This window comes from Loxodonta africana, chromosome 6 (assembly GCF_030014295.1).
Source record: "Loxodonta africana isolate mLoxAfr1 chromosome 6, mLoxAfr1.hap2, whole genome shotgun sequence".
In the NCBI taxonomy this organism is placed as follows: Eukaryota; Metazoa; Chordata; class Mammalia; order Proboscidea; family Elephantidae; genus Loxodonta; species Loxodonta africana.
Window position 1 is genome coordinate 12,546,140 of NC_087347.1, and position 14,613 is coordinate 12,560,752.

The 14,613-nt window shown below is 39.3% G+C and overlaps 1 protein-coding gene across 23 annotated transcripts in view; it reads left to right on the top strand.

Annotated features, from left to right (window-relative positions):
- The window catches only part of TRIP12 (thyroid hormone receptor interactor 12), a 138,424-nt gene that overhangs the window by 24,616 nt on the left and 99,195 nt on the right, over window positions 1-14,613 (top strand). For all 23 annotated transcript variants that reach the window (XM_064286586.1, XM_064286587.1, XM_064286583.1 and 20 more), the window contains exon 2: window positions 13,697-13,843. In XM_064286586.1, coding sequence (XP_064142656.1) covers window positions 13,746-13,843 — 98 coding nt within the window. In that variant the 5' untranslated portion in view covers window positions 13,697-13,745. The remainder of the gene's footprint in view (window positions 1-13,696; window positions 13,844-14,613) is intronic.

Here is a 14,613-nt window from a genome sequence, read left to right on the forward strand (position 1 = left end):
GTAGTAAAATGTCTAAGTTCGCAAAATGCCACAAAGCTTTTCAGAATCGTAATATGCGAAACATTCAGAATATAAGGCAAGAAGATTTTGTAAAACTTGAATAGACAAACAGGATTTCAGGTGAACTTTAGTGGAGTCAAGTGTAAGGTAAGGAATGTGGGGAAAATCAGCCTGAACTTTTCTGGTGGGTGATGATCTCTTTGCGGGTAGCAGTCTCCAGGCTTACTTCTGGTTCATCAGTTCTTTAAAATCTGTAAATAACTAGTCACTGTTCGAATTCCCTCAGTTGTCCAAATTTGCATTTTGTTGATACTATGTGTCTTCAAAGAGAATTCCTCTTTTCCTCTTCTTTTTTCCCCTTGCACTTAGCTTATGATTTTCTAAATGTTTTATACTTCGGTAATGGAACTATCACTTAATGAGATATAGCTGTTATTGCTCCATTTTACAGATGAGGAAGCTAACGCTTAGCCAAGACATTTCTCGAAGTTAACATGGTTTAAAATGGTGCAGCTAGGATTGGAACTGGCTCGAGAAATAAGTGTTCTTTACCACTTAACTTTCTTCTCTAGTATTGACACTTGGCGTATATTGCCAGACATTTTTCTACAAATAAACACAAATTTTTTTTTTCTGCTTCTCTCATTCTTTGGATCTCAGCTTAAAATGTTCCCTCAGAGAGTTATTACCTAATGATTTAATCTAAAACAGCCTTTTCCCTTCCACTTGCTATTTTTCTCTCTCTTTCTATTTTTCTTTGCTGTGGTTCCCTACGGCATCCTTTATGGCATTTAACCACAGTGTGCAAATAGTTTGGTTCCTTGTTTAGTTTCTGTCTTTCCAATTGAGCGCACTCCATGGTGGCAAAGATTATGCCTCTCAATGCCTGTCACAAGGAAACTCAAATATTTGTTGAACAAATCATTGATGTTCTACAACTTGTGTTTCTTACTCTCTGATATTAGCCCATGTACAGATCTACCTCTTCGTTTTTAATGATCTCTTATGATTTGCCGCCATAAAGATTACTGCCAGGAAAATCCTGCTCTGTCACACATGGGATTGCCACGAGTCAGAATCAACTTGACAGCAACAGGCTTGGGTTTTGGTTTAAGTATGTCATAAGGTTGCCATGGGAAACCCTGGTAGCATAGTGGTTAAGAGCTACACTTGCTAACCTTTCAGTTAGCAGTTCGAATCTACCAGGTGCTCCTTGAAAACCGTGTGGGACAGTTCTCTGCTCCTCTGTAGAGTTGCATGGGTTGGAATTGACTCAACAGCAACGGGTTTGGGTTTTTTGGTTTTCAGGTCACCATGAGTCAGCTGACTCGATGGCAGCTAACGTGTCGATGGCAGCTAACATGTATGTCATGGAGTCCCTGGGTGGTGCAAATGATTAACACTCTTCTACTAATGATTAACGCTCTTCTACTAACTGAGAGGTTGATGGTTCCAGTTCCCACTGGAGGTACCTTGGAAGAAAGGCCTGGCTACCTACTTCTGAAAAATCAGCCATTGAAAACCCTATAGAGCACAGTTCTCTAACACGTGGGGCCATCATGTTGATGGCAACTTTTCTTTTTTTAATTATGTCGTAGAATTGATAAACTACTTATTTAACCATTCTCCTACTGAGAACGTTTGAGTTACCACCAGTTTTTCCACCATGACGTACTGAAGTGAGCTTTTTTTTTTTCCTGAAGGATATAACAAGCCAGTGGTCTTTCTCTGTGTCAGAGGCAGTATCACTTTCAGTGAGCATTTCAAGTACATATATCCTGGCAGACTTGGGAGAGTATTTCTTAAGGCTAGATTCCTAGAAGTTTTTAGAAGTGGAATTTCTAGATTCTAAGACTATGCATGATGGCAGCTTTGAATAATGGGATGTGGGAGAACCATGTAAAGATTGCAAAGGAATAGAAGGTGATTTGCCGTGATAGCAAAAAATTGGTACAGACTTGTGTCAGTTCCCAAGCCTAGCTGATATTAGAAGGATGTAGGGGCTTTTGAAAGATAGACTGTTGAGTTCTGGGAGAGACCATGTATCTGTATTTGTGGCAGGAAAAACTTTCAGATTTGGGAACAACAGCTTTAATATTTTTCTTAATTTATAAATGTTCTGACTCAGCGTAGAGACAGTCGTTAGCACCTACGGAGCTTGTTTTTGGTAGAAATGCTATTTTTTACAGAAATGGTGGAGCATTGATTCCATAGAGTATGGCATTGTCAAGGTGAGTTTTTCTTCTTTTCAATCTTTGAAAAGAATTCTGAGACTGTTTCTGAATTTAGACTTAATTTCTCTGACATACGTGATCTTAACAGAAATCTGGCGCTGCACATTTATTTATTTACTTTGTGCTAAAGTAACAGTCTGTATCTTTTCTCCCCAACTTTGACTTAAACATTCTTTAGCTTTGTTCTCCCTGAGTTTAACCACAGACTGACTTTCCTGAAAATTCCCCAGGTTCTAACCCTTGATGATGGGCTACAGATCCATGTTTTGGAAAAGATTGTTACCAATTCATGATCATCACAATGTTGAAATATTTTTATTGTTGAAAGACAGCCCTGCGCTTTCTAAGACAAGCTGAGTTAATCAGCCTCTGTGATCTCATTATTACGGTGGAGTTCATAGCAGTCGGAAGGATGTGAATTGAAAATGTTCTGACAGTATTGTCTTACTATATATGTTCACACGCTCTAAAGACCATTTACCAAACATAAAATTGTATTTGTCCATGGAGGGCACATTGCTGTAATCTACAGGCTACTTTGTACTTTACTTTCAGTAACAATGGTTTACTCAGGAGGCATCTGTCTGTCCTTGGGGGCTCAGGGAGAGAGAGACATTTACAAATCACTTTCCCCACTTCCCTCCACAGATCTTCCTTTTAAGAATTACTAAGGTAGCACTAGGCCTTTATAAGAGCGAATTAAAAAAAAAAAAAAAATCTCCATTTAAGAAAAGCTATAATGGATGTTGGGTTATAAAAGTTGGAGCTGAATCAGATTTTAGGGACTGTAGTCCAATTCCCTTTTCTCTTGGGTCTCTTCATTCCAGGATGGGTATAAAAGTACATGTTTAAGAGGATGTACTAAAAATGCTAGGGATAAGCTGACCTACTACCCCACTGGCTAGCCAGTCATGTAGCCAGCAGGACTGCAGACCTGTTAAAACTGGGTCTGTGAGCCATCTTTGGCACACTGGCTGAAAGGCGCTGGCCTTAGTCTGTAGTCCTTGAGACCCGAAGAAGAAAAGCATACTTTATTAATTAAATGCAGCTAGAATTCTCAAGGGTTACACAAACTCTGTGAGCTAAAACTGGATTTATATTAGGGAGTGAGTTGCTTCATATTTTAGAAATAGCTGGGCTGTATTGGTTTTTGCTTAACTGATTGCTAGTCAACTGACAGTGTTTTAACAGAATAGACTTTTTGTGCAAATGATGAATACAAGGTCCTCGGCTGATTGAGGATGTCATTCTCTATGTTTGTATTTAAGCGTGAAGAACTCAGTTTTTTGGGAAACAGATTGCATTACAAAGTAACTTTTAAAAAATGAACATTAAGATACTTAAAACAATTTTTGAGTTTTTCTCCATTTTTTAGTAATGAGACCGCATGATGAAGAATATGGAAATAAAAAAAAAACCTGTAGAAATGGCTAATATTTTGGTGTATTTTTCTGATTACTTTTACCCACTAAGTGTCATCATAAGGAGCCCTGGTGGCACAGTGCTTAAGCACTCAGCTGCTAACCAAAAGGTTGGTGGTTCGAACCCACCAGCCACTCTGCTAGAGAAAAATGCGGCAATCTGCTTTGGAAACCCCACTGGGCAGTTCTGCTCTGTCCTACAGGGTCACTATGAATTGGAATCGACCTGACTCGATGGCAGTAGGTTAAGAGTCATCATGTATAGTTAAAATCACTACATGCATGATAGTATAAAGTTTTTTTTGAATAGGGAAGTAGGTACATGGTTGAAAATGTGAAAGATCTCAGAGGTGCCCTGTTCTTCCATGGTAACTAATGTAAATAGTTTGTTTCATTTCTTTTTTGTTTCTCTCCTGTTGATTATCTAAGGGTGGTTTACATTTCATTGCACATGTATGCAGATACATCACAGTGTCCAGCATTCTGTGTCTCCTTTTTTTGCTTAACAAAATCTTTACGGTAGCTCCCTTTTTAGCACACAGAGCATTTTTCTTCTCATTTCAGAGTTAAAACTCTTAAGATTGTCCTATTTCTTCCATTTTTATAACCTGTTTTTTAAATTCTGCAATACTTTTATTTTTCTTTTGTGTCTTTTCATAACCATAACCCTTTGTTTAGTCTCCTTCACTTGTGTCAGAACATCTTTTCACCAATTCTTCTGACTTCCTCTGCCTAGTAGTTAATTCTCAATTTTATTTTTGGCAGGTCCCTCCCTTGAACTGAACAGAAGATCATGTTGGTAGACGCACCTTTTTGTGTGGTGGTTTAGTGATGGTATTTGCCCAACTGATGTCATTTTTGGAATTACTCCCCTTTTCTACTAGGGTATTTATTTTGACTTGATTCAATACAGATGGCATGGTGCCTCCTTCTCCAGTAGCTGCATCTGCCTTGCTAGAAGGCACCTAGGAGGATGTCCTTTCGTCTCAAGTTCCCTTACTCCACAGTTCTATTTTTCAAGGAAAAGGTCGTTGGATAGGAATCTTCAAGACCGTTTTTACTTATTTATTTTAAAAACTCTGAGGTCTTTACTCTTTCCTTCCGTTTGGTACAAATTCTGTGGTTCCTGGTGAATACTCTGCAGAATGTAGGATTTAAGGTGTAGCTGGCTTTTCTCTGCTTTCTTTATAAGTGGAGTTTTCTTCTGAATATTTAAGCCTTTGTTCATTTTGCTGGATTCATGCAGGGAAACGTTGGAGTCTCTGTTTTGTGCTGATGTGTTAACAGAGACAACTGATTTCAAGGTCTCTTGAGCAAGAAAAAGGAAATTTCCAAGAAGGTGGCAGCATGAATTGTATAGATGTAAATGCCCACTTAATACTCAAAAGAATAATATACTTCGTGAAAATAATGCCAAAATTAGTCTCATTGACTGTTGCCAGAGGCATATAAGGTGACCTTTCAAAGCATATTACGGTAGTAAAATTATGGATGCTGGCGTCAGTAATGTGCCCAGTGCTGAATTTAGTTGTTCAGCCTTGGTTGGCAATGCTTGAACGATTTTTTTTTTTTTTCAGTCTCTGTGAGTTGGAATCAACTTGACACCAATGGGTTTGGTTTTTTGGTACGTAAATGAAGGTGTCCCGTAGAGATTATTCAGAGTTCAGACTATTGTGTGTTGATTATATTCTATTTCCAACTCTGTAAATGGACTAGATATCACCAGATGAGTAACCAGAAAGTGGTTGGATTAACGTTTTGAAATTGTAAATATGGCATGGCGGGCCATCTGACCTGCTGTAACTTCAAGGAGGGAAGGAGAATAAAGATCAACAGCCCAGGGCTGATTTCTGTGAGGCAGAGGTCAGACATTCCTCCACCCTCCAACCTTTTAACCAATTCTCGTACCAACTGCCCCTTTCATGGCATTCTCTACCACTTTGCTGAGTTCGATAATATACTGCAGTGGCCACACAGAACTCACAGACAATACTCATGATTATGGGGTTTATTAGGGAAGTGAAAGGTTACAATTCAGGTTCAGGAATGCTCAGGATTCAGTTCTATGATCAGGACAGCCTCTTCACAGCCCTGCGACAGGCATGCCTCTTTCTGGCCCCTCGACTTCTGCAAGTATCACAGAGCTCTTTTAGCTCTGCCGATGAGTGCCCAGAGGCACCCTGTTCCACCAGCAAGCCTCCCACCTGAAGGTGCTCAGCTTTCTCACATGTGGGTCTCATGTGTTACAGCTCTGCCTGTTTTGGTCTGGTTCCAGGAGCTTCTCAGTACAGGGGTCTCGGGTCCAAAGGACACGCTCTGCTCCTGGCTCTTCTTCCTTGGTAATGGTGAGGTTCTCTTCCTTCCTCCTCCGGGATGGCTCATTTTAAGCCTAGCAGGATGGCAAAATTGACCAGTCCCTTCTTTAGGGTTCCGTATACCGTATTTGTATAGTCCCACTCAGTCATTGTGTGTGAGTCACAAAGACTGGCTAGAAGGGCCATATTAAGCAGTTCATTGCAGTGCAGAATAGAAAGGCATAGTGGAAAATATACTTGCCACTGGCATTCAGGAGACCTGGATTCAGTCGTAAGCTATGTTCCTAAATAGGTGTATGCTCTTAAGCATGAGAATTTCATCTTATGTGAAATGAAATGGTCACATCTGGTGTGGTTTGGCATGATTAAATTTTGGTTTCTTCTCTCATCTAGGTTCCCGGTGCTGCTGGGCTTCCTCCTTGTTGTTTTTTGCTGTTGTTAGGTACCATCAAATTGGTTCTAACTCACAGTGACTACGCCATCTTCACAATCGTTGCTATGTTTGAGCTCATAGTTGCAGCCACTGTGTCAGTCCATCTCGTTGAGGGTTAGCAGATCCCAACTCGTGGTGACCCCGTGTACAACGGAACAAAATGTTGCCCATTCCCGTAATTGGTTGTGGATTATACCATTGTGATCCAGAAGACTTTCATTGGCTGATTTTCAGAAGTAGATGTCCAGACTTTTCTTTCTAGACTCTGTTAGTGTGGAATCTCTGCTGAAACCTGTTCAACATCGTAGTGACACACGAGCCTCCACTGACAGACTGGTGGTGGCTTTTCTTGTTCTCCATTAACTAACTCTTGAAAATCTCCATTCTCCCTTTTTCTTCTCACACCTGTTATTTGAGGCATGCACTTCCTTGCTACCAGTTGTCATCTTTTGCCTCAGGGACTGATCTGCCTTTCTTCTCATCCAAGGCTTGTGCTGTAATTCCTTTTTTGGCTTCGCCCACCTCCTGCACGCCTTAATTTCCCCTATCCACACACCCCGTTACCTGCCTAATTCCAGATATTTATTTCCATCCGTAGCTCTACCTCAATAGCCTATGTAAAACTCAGACTTTGACATGATTAATACTATACTTTCTTTTTCTAGCCCATATCTACATTCAGTAATGCTACCACCATCTATTTTTATGTTTTCCTAAAGTTAAAAATACAACTCATACAACTACACCTACTTTTCACTTACCAACTGTCTCATTATCTGACATTTCACATTTATGACAATAGTGAAAAAATCTATCTATTTTTTGCATTAATGGTGTGTGTTTGACAGTAAGGAACACTGAAGTACAAGGTGAGAGTAATGCTGGCTGTGGTTTTTAAGGTTATGTGTCAGTTTGGCTGGGTTATGATTCTCAGTAGTTTGCCAGTTATGTAATGGTGTAATTTGGCAGTTATGTGATGATGTAGTCATTTTCCATTTTGTGATCTAATGTCACCATCCTCCATTTTTGCATAATGATCTGGTCTTTGGAACTTCACCATGTCAGTAAGTGAGGGATGGCTGTATAGAATAAATACATGGTGAAGATTTAATTCAGCTCACTAATTAATGAGGGGAAACCTGTTAGGGTAAAGCCGGTTCATAGAGCTTTTGGAGAACTGGATATTTATTCACAATTTAAAAAGGAATTTTGGAGTAAGATTGCGTGATGGCTAATGTCCTACAGGGCATTCTACTGTATAAAAAGTATTTGCATTTCTACCAGATACTAATCTGTAAGTTAGCATGTAACCTGAGTGTCGTAACCTCCAATTAATAGTAAAAAGCAAAGTTAAACAATAATGTTCTCTCCTAGAAAATTAAATTCTTAGGTGAGCGTGTTAATGTTTTATATGGCATTGAAAGAACATACAGTCGTCATCTTTATGTGTTTTAGGAAACTGTAGTCACCAGACCAAATGAAGTCAGAGGCATTTTAGACTGGTATTTCTATTCGTATGCATTTTGAGGTTTGAGAGCCGTAGTCCTAGACTTTTCTTTCTCATTGTATCGACCCTATACTCTCAGTGTTTTTGACCTGCATCTCTTCATTTTACCTTCCATGGTTACCAGACTTCACCTTTCCTTAGGTCTAGTTGTTAGCTTTCTAATTGGTCTGTCTCCTTATCTGTACATCTTCATCCAAATGTTTTAGTTTTAGACCCTTCATGATGCAGGTCAGACTTGTTTGCAGTCCCAGTCCTCCCCAGAGCCCATGTTTCAGCCCTGCTGAACAGTGTCCCAGCTGTGTAACTTGTTGGCACTCTTTGACGCCCATCTTGTGACTTCAGTCTTTAACAACCACAGTAGCAGTGACTGGCCCTCTAACCTGCTAAATCCCTTAAAAAAAAAAAAAAAATTAAGGGAATGAAGAAAGAGCATAATCTTCTGCATTACCCTCCTCCCCAGCTTGGAATGTCATGGATCTCTAATGTTTTGACTTTTGAAAAAGGTAAATGTAACTTTTTGTAGGTTCAGCTGAGGAGCATAGTCATAAAGAGCACAAACTTTAGGTCAGACCTGTGTCTGAGTGCTGATCCTGCCACCTGTTGGGTTGCTTTGCCTTCCTCTGCCACAGTTCTGTGTCTGTAAAAAGGTTGAGATGCAGAGTAAATGGAAAGATGCATTGCCTGTGGGGGGCAGGGGGCACATAGTAAACAGAATAAACATTACGCATAATGGTTCTTATTTTTCTGTTCACTTTAAATCTTGTTTTTTCCCCACATAAGGATTTTTTTCGAGTGTTAACAAAAATCTAATTTGAAAATACCATTTTTATGTTTTGTACAATAATCCATTATCATACTTGAATGGTTTTGATGTCCCTAAATTGAATTAAAAGGAACCCTCATGGTGCAATGGCTAAGCACTCACCTGCTAACCCAAAAGCTGGCGGTTCAAACCTACCTGCTGCTCTGTGGGAGAAAAGACTACCTGGCAGTTGGCTCCTGTAGAGATTACAGCCTTGGAAACCCTGTGGAGCAGTTATACTCTGTCATATAGGGTCACTATAAGCCACAATCAATTCGACAGCGCACAGCAACAAATTGAATTAAATACCTGACAGATCCCCTTACTCTCAGATAACTTAGCCCTTTTCGTTCCAGTGACTCTTACTCTCCTAATTTCTCTACAGAAACTTTTCTGATTAACTGGAAAAGAGGCAGTACATTTCTGTTCGCTTTAATGCTGTACTATTCTAAAATAGACTCAGCTACTAAGTGTTTAGAAAAAGTGGACTCGTGAATATACCATACCTTCTTTAGTCATAATAAACTGTCCCCAGTGGTTATGTAGAAACCTTGCCTTGTTTTTCCGCTCTAACTCATTTCTTATTCAGGGTGGTGGACGGATTAACTCCCCACCTTTTCTTTCAGATTCACCATTTAATTGTACTTTATAGACACTTGTTAAGTGGCAGCTATCATGTGTCAGTTCTGAGAGCCTTTTTATTGCCTCTAATACTTAAACCCTAAAGTAATAGTATTTAGTTTTATGGAGAAGGGAACTGAGGTGAAGGTAAGGGACTTGGACGTCTTACTGTCATTAAGTAGCAAAGGTGGGATTTGAGTCTTATGTATTTTTCTTTTGTAGTCTAGTAGGGTGGTACGTACAGATTAATGAACTCCTTGTGAGCAGGGATTGTTTTATTTGCTTTTGTATCTCAGGAGCTCTCAATCCCTTGCACTTATCAGAAGCTTCAAGGTTTATTTATTCCTGTTCTAAAGATACACTTACTTGAAGCCCTTGCCGTCCTTAAGCAAGAATGACTGCTTTTATAAGCCGGGGTAACTGACCTCTGTTCCATCTTATTGTGCATTTGTTTAATTCATACTGTCCTTGGTATGTTTATAATTTGCCACAGTTTTCTTTTAACACCTACTTGTATCCTTCTTGGGTCTAGTGTGTGTGGTAGTTCAGATTTGCAGCTCTGGATGTCATTACTTGCAGTCTGTAGATCCGGCTGTCATTATTGACAAGCTGCGTGCAGGCTACTTAGTTTTGTAATTAACACTTCAGTTTCCTTATTTGTAAATAGGAATAATACAGTGGTGTATAAGGCTACTGGCACATTTTAAGTTTTGCTGCTACGATAAACAAATGGGTAAAGTGCTGTGCAAATTGTATTTATTACTGTTGTTATCCAACTCCAACTTCATAATTTGAAGCTAAGCCAATCTCAGGAGGACCACACGTGAACAGAGTGCATAAAAAATTAGAGGGGCCACACTGGGCAAAGAGGATTCACTTTAGATGCCAATTCTGACAGCTGAAAACTTTCTGTCGGTGCTGTGTGGGGTATAACTATTATTAGCTTTTTTCCAATCTGATAACTGTCACCTACTGTGAAAATAGTGCGGCTTTGATTCACTTCTTAGAGTTGTCTGTCAAATAGGTAATAGTAGCGATTACACGAGTGAACGTATTAGTTGGCTCTGGGGCTGCTCAGGACTGTGGTCCTGGTTACTAAATTGGAAGCTTGTTCTCCAGTCCATCAAATGACGTGCATTGATGAGAATTCTGTGTAAATACTAACCTTTGTGGTATCTCCCATACTTTTGGCCATTTGGCTGGGAAAAACTGCCTCATCCTATAGTTACTTAAAGGAATGTCCTTGTTATAAAGTTTTAAGAAAGAAGTAAGTATAGCTTAATATATAGTTCTCTTTTTCCTGTTTAGAATTTGCCTGTAGAGCTAATTTTTTTCACATAAAATTCAAATGCAGTTAAATCCTAGTAATGAATAGTTTATTAGACACTTTGAGCTGTGAACAGTCAACATGGTTTGTTTTCAGCCTTGAGGATAATCCCTCAGCCTTTTAATCTTCGTTCTGTTGAATTTGAAGACATACATGTCATCTCTTTTATTTATGTGCTTTAGGATTTATTGTCAGAGGTTTTCGATGAAAAATCTTGGTGATCGCTTTCACAGAAATGAAAGTTTGACCGTGGTTCGAAGAGTAGTATAATGTAAGAAATGAACTCCATCATCTTGATTGCCCCTTCCTTCGATTGCCCCTTCCTGCTCTTTGGGTTTGTTGATATCTGGCCCAGGGGGAGGTCCTGTATTCATCACAAGTTAACCTGTTATTTACTTTCTGCAAATTGAAATTCCAAAGGTCAGCAGATTCGGATCTCCTTCCTTAAAGATCAGTTTGTGCTTTAAAAGCAGGCAGCTACTTTTATATACAAGGGTCTTTTTACTTGCTCCTCTTCCTCTCTTGAATCACGAGAATTACCCACAAATGGGCTGCTGGCTGATAATGGTGCTGGTTGGGAGCATTATTAAGGTTACTTTAGAGCCCTGGTGGCACAGTGGTGAAGAGCTACAGCTGCTAACTAAAAGGTCAGCTCTACCAGCCGCTCCTTGGAAACCCTGTGGGGCAGTTCTGCTCTGTCTGTAGGGTCACTATCAGTCGGAATGGATTTGAGGGCAGCAGGTTTGTTTGTTTTGTTTTAGGGGGAATATAGGTCAAAATAACCAGTGTGCTTTACATTCATTTGAATAACTTAGCACTCCATGACGTAGGGCAGGCATTTAATAACAGGAAATGGGCAGGTGAGAAGTGCCAGCCCTGTATAATAATAGTATCCTTTGGTTTTCAAAGTGAGAGCAGCAGTAGCATACCTTTCTCTTGTATCCACACTGTTCAAGCTCTGAGAGAAATGGCTTTGAGGTGGTGTTTGAAGTAGTAAAGCTTTGTGGATGAATTCTAAAATAGACTGGCCTACTATTTAATTCTTTAATGTAGTGTAATTGTTCTGTTGAGCAGTACAACCCAGGGAGTGCTTTTCAAACGTGACTCCCATTTCTGCGCCTCAGAATTACAGCCTGTGCAGGAAGGGACCAGGCATTTATATTTGACATAGCTTCCTAAGTGATGTGATACTCCTTTAACTAAAAACACGATTGTATGTGTTTTCTTTAAACCAGAAATTCACTTTTGAAACTGTATTGCTAGAAATTAAGACCAGTATATGGACAGTGGTTTTTATGGTGAACTTTCCCCCAACATGTTACATGTTCTTTTACCACAATTATTCTTTTTCTTCTTCTCAATGTTTATTGAAGAATAATAACAGTTAATATGCACCGAGCCCTTGTTATATGATTGGCACCGTTGTAAGTGCTTTAAGTGGATTTTCTTATTTAATCTTCGAAACAACTCTGAGGCAAGTTCTGTTAACCCCATTTGAATAGACTGAAGCACGGAGAAGTACAACATGCTGATGTTGGAGTCTGTGATTTCCAACGTGGCAGAGCCAGAGATCTATACTTAAGAGTTGCTGTGCTAGAGTAGCCTGCTAATTGTTGACTAAAAAGTAAATAATCAAAAATAATTTCAGCGACAACAAAAATCACTCCTTTATTTCCAAATTCAAGTCTTCTTTCTCAAAGACTGTCAGTGTTAGCGTAGTCTGTTTTAGTAATTCTTCCATTGGGTTTCAATGTGTTAACAATATACATAACTAGAAGTCTTTTTTATATGCATACATGAATCAGTTTTGTACTGTTTTCCCCTAACGTATCTTGGGGTGATCTTTCCATATCAAATACCTGTGGATTTGTCTTTTAATGGTTACGTAGTATCCCCCCATTTTTCTAAAATTGACGGTAATTACATGAGTAATTTGAATTTTCTGACCATTGTGTATTTAGTTTATTGACGATATGAGCAATTGTGACAGAAAGAAATAATCCTTGTCTGCAGAATTGGATCAACATGTAATTCAGGAATCCCTTAAAACAAAATTCAGTAATGTCAAATTCCATTCTCTTGGGCACCAGTTTCCGTAATATCATATGATCATTCCTTCTTTTTCCTCCGTAGTAAATAGAAGTAAAGAACTCTCCATGGAGTTCGGAGGTGTAAAAAAACTTGTGAAAGATTTGATTTGTACTAGCTGTACGTATTACTCTGATTGTAATATTGGCTTATTTTATCAGTTAAACTACTGTACTTTGTTTTGAGTATCAGCATGTTATCTGTACAATAATGAAACATATAGAAATATAGAGTTCACATTGATCAAGGTACTATCACATTTTCTTGTTGCTTACAACTCAGGTAGGTTTTATTGGTTTTACAAAAGAGGTAAATGAAATCTACAGATTGTTTCTTATCCAGGGTCACGTGGCCAGCAGAGCAGGTGTTGAAATCGAGTATATCTGGGATCCTTGCTTAGTTGCGTACTTGCTGCTTTTTCCTCATCTGTCCATTAAGATACTACAGTTTTCTTTGTATTGTTTCATTTGTTATTCACAGCAGTACTGTGAAATAGGCATGACATGAATTTTATATTCTATGGCTTTGGGGCGGTGATTTGTACAAAGGCAAACTTCTTTAATACTGTTCCTATCACAGGACTTAAGCCAAGGTTTTTTGACTTCAGGTGCAGTGGCCTTTTCTGTATAATACTAGACGTGTGGAAACAAAGACATATTTTTCCCTGTGCTGTATTTTTTTTTGAGTTGAGAATTTCCTGGTTACTCTGTGGAAAATGTAAGTTAATTTTATGTTCTGAGTTGTGGATCATATGCCTTGAATTTGGCATATTCCTAATATTTTAACACATTAATCAAGTAGTCTTCACAGTGTATTAAGAAAGCACCGCATTGGCTAAGGTCAATCAAATTGTTTGCATACAACTTCCCCATCGTCTTTGATGTCCGTTTTCTTTTCTGTGCCATACTGTGTACATCTAATAAGTTTTATTGTTTGTTTTTCTTTCAGTGAATGGTAGTGTCTAGAAAGGGTATGTCCCTTCAAGAGAGAGGTGCCAATGTCCAACCGGCCTAATAACAATCCAGGGGGGTCACTGCGACGTTCACAGAGGAACACTGCCGGGGCCCAACCACAAGACGACTCGATAGGAGGAAGGTATGCATTTAACAGTGATTTGGAAAGGAATTGGGACTAAAAGAAAATATTTTTTAAAACCTCGTTAGGAGGACCAAAACTTGAATGGTTCACTGGAGAGGGTTAATTCCGCCCCCCCCCCCCCCCCCCAATTTTTGAGCCAATGCAGAACTGGAACTCAGAGGACTCCCTAAAATCATTCCCCAAAAATGCCAGGCTCAAAAAATAATCAGCCAGTCCTCAACCATTGACACTATCAAAACGTAATTTCAAGGTTGTTTGCCTATGGTGTGTCCTGTTTTGTTTGACCTTCCTCTTCTTCGCCTCCCTAAACATTGCTGCAGTACATTTGTGCCTTTCCTTAGGCGTGTTTTGTCTTAATTTTATTTCAGCGAATGGAACCTTCCTTTGTCTTAAGAACTTGATTTTTGACACCCACCTTTTGAGTTTTTTCTCATCATATTTTGTGGCAACATACAGATGCTGACAGTATGGTGAAGCAGTCTGACTTCCTTAGCACATAAGTTATCCCATCACTTTTTCAGTGAGCTGGTGTTCAGCTAGTGTTTTAATTTGGATAGTTGTCCGTGATCTAGTGTAAAGAATCAGATGCCTTCTCCTCTTAAATGTAAAAAGTCCAGGGTCTGATGGGAGGTAGCCAGGGACTGTCAATCTATGTGTAACATTCTCTAACTTCTACTTGCAAGGTATGGTTCTCCAGTCCAGGGACTAACGTTGATCATGCTTGATTTGTGGTAATTCAAATATGATTACCTGGTGCAGTGATATGA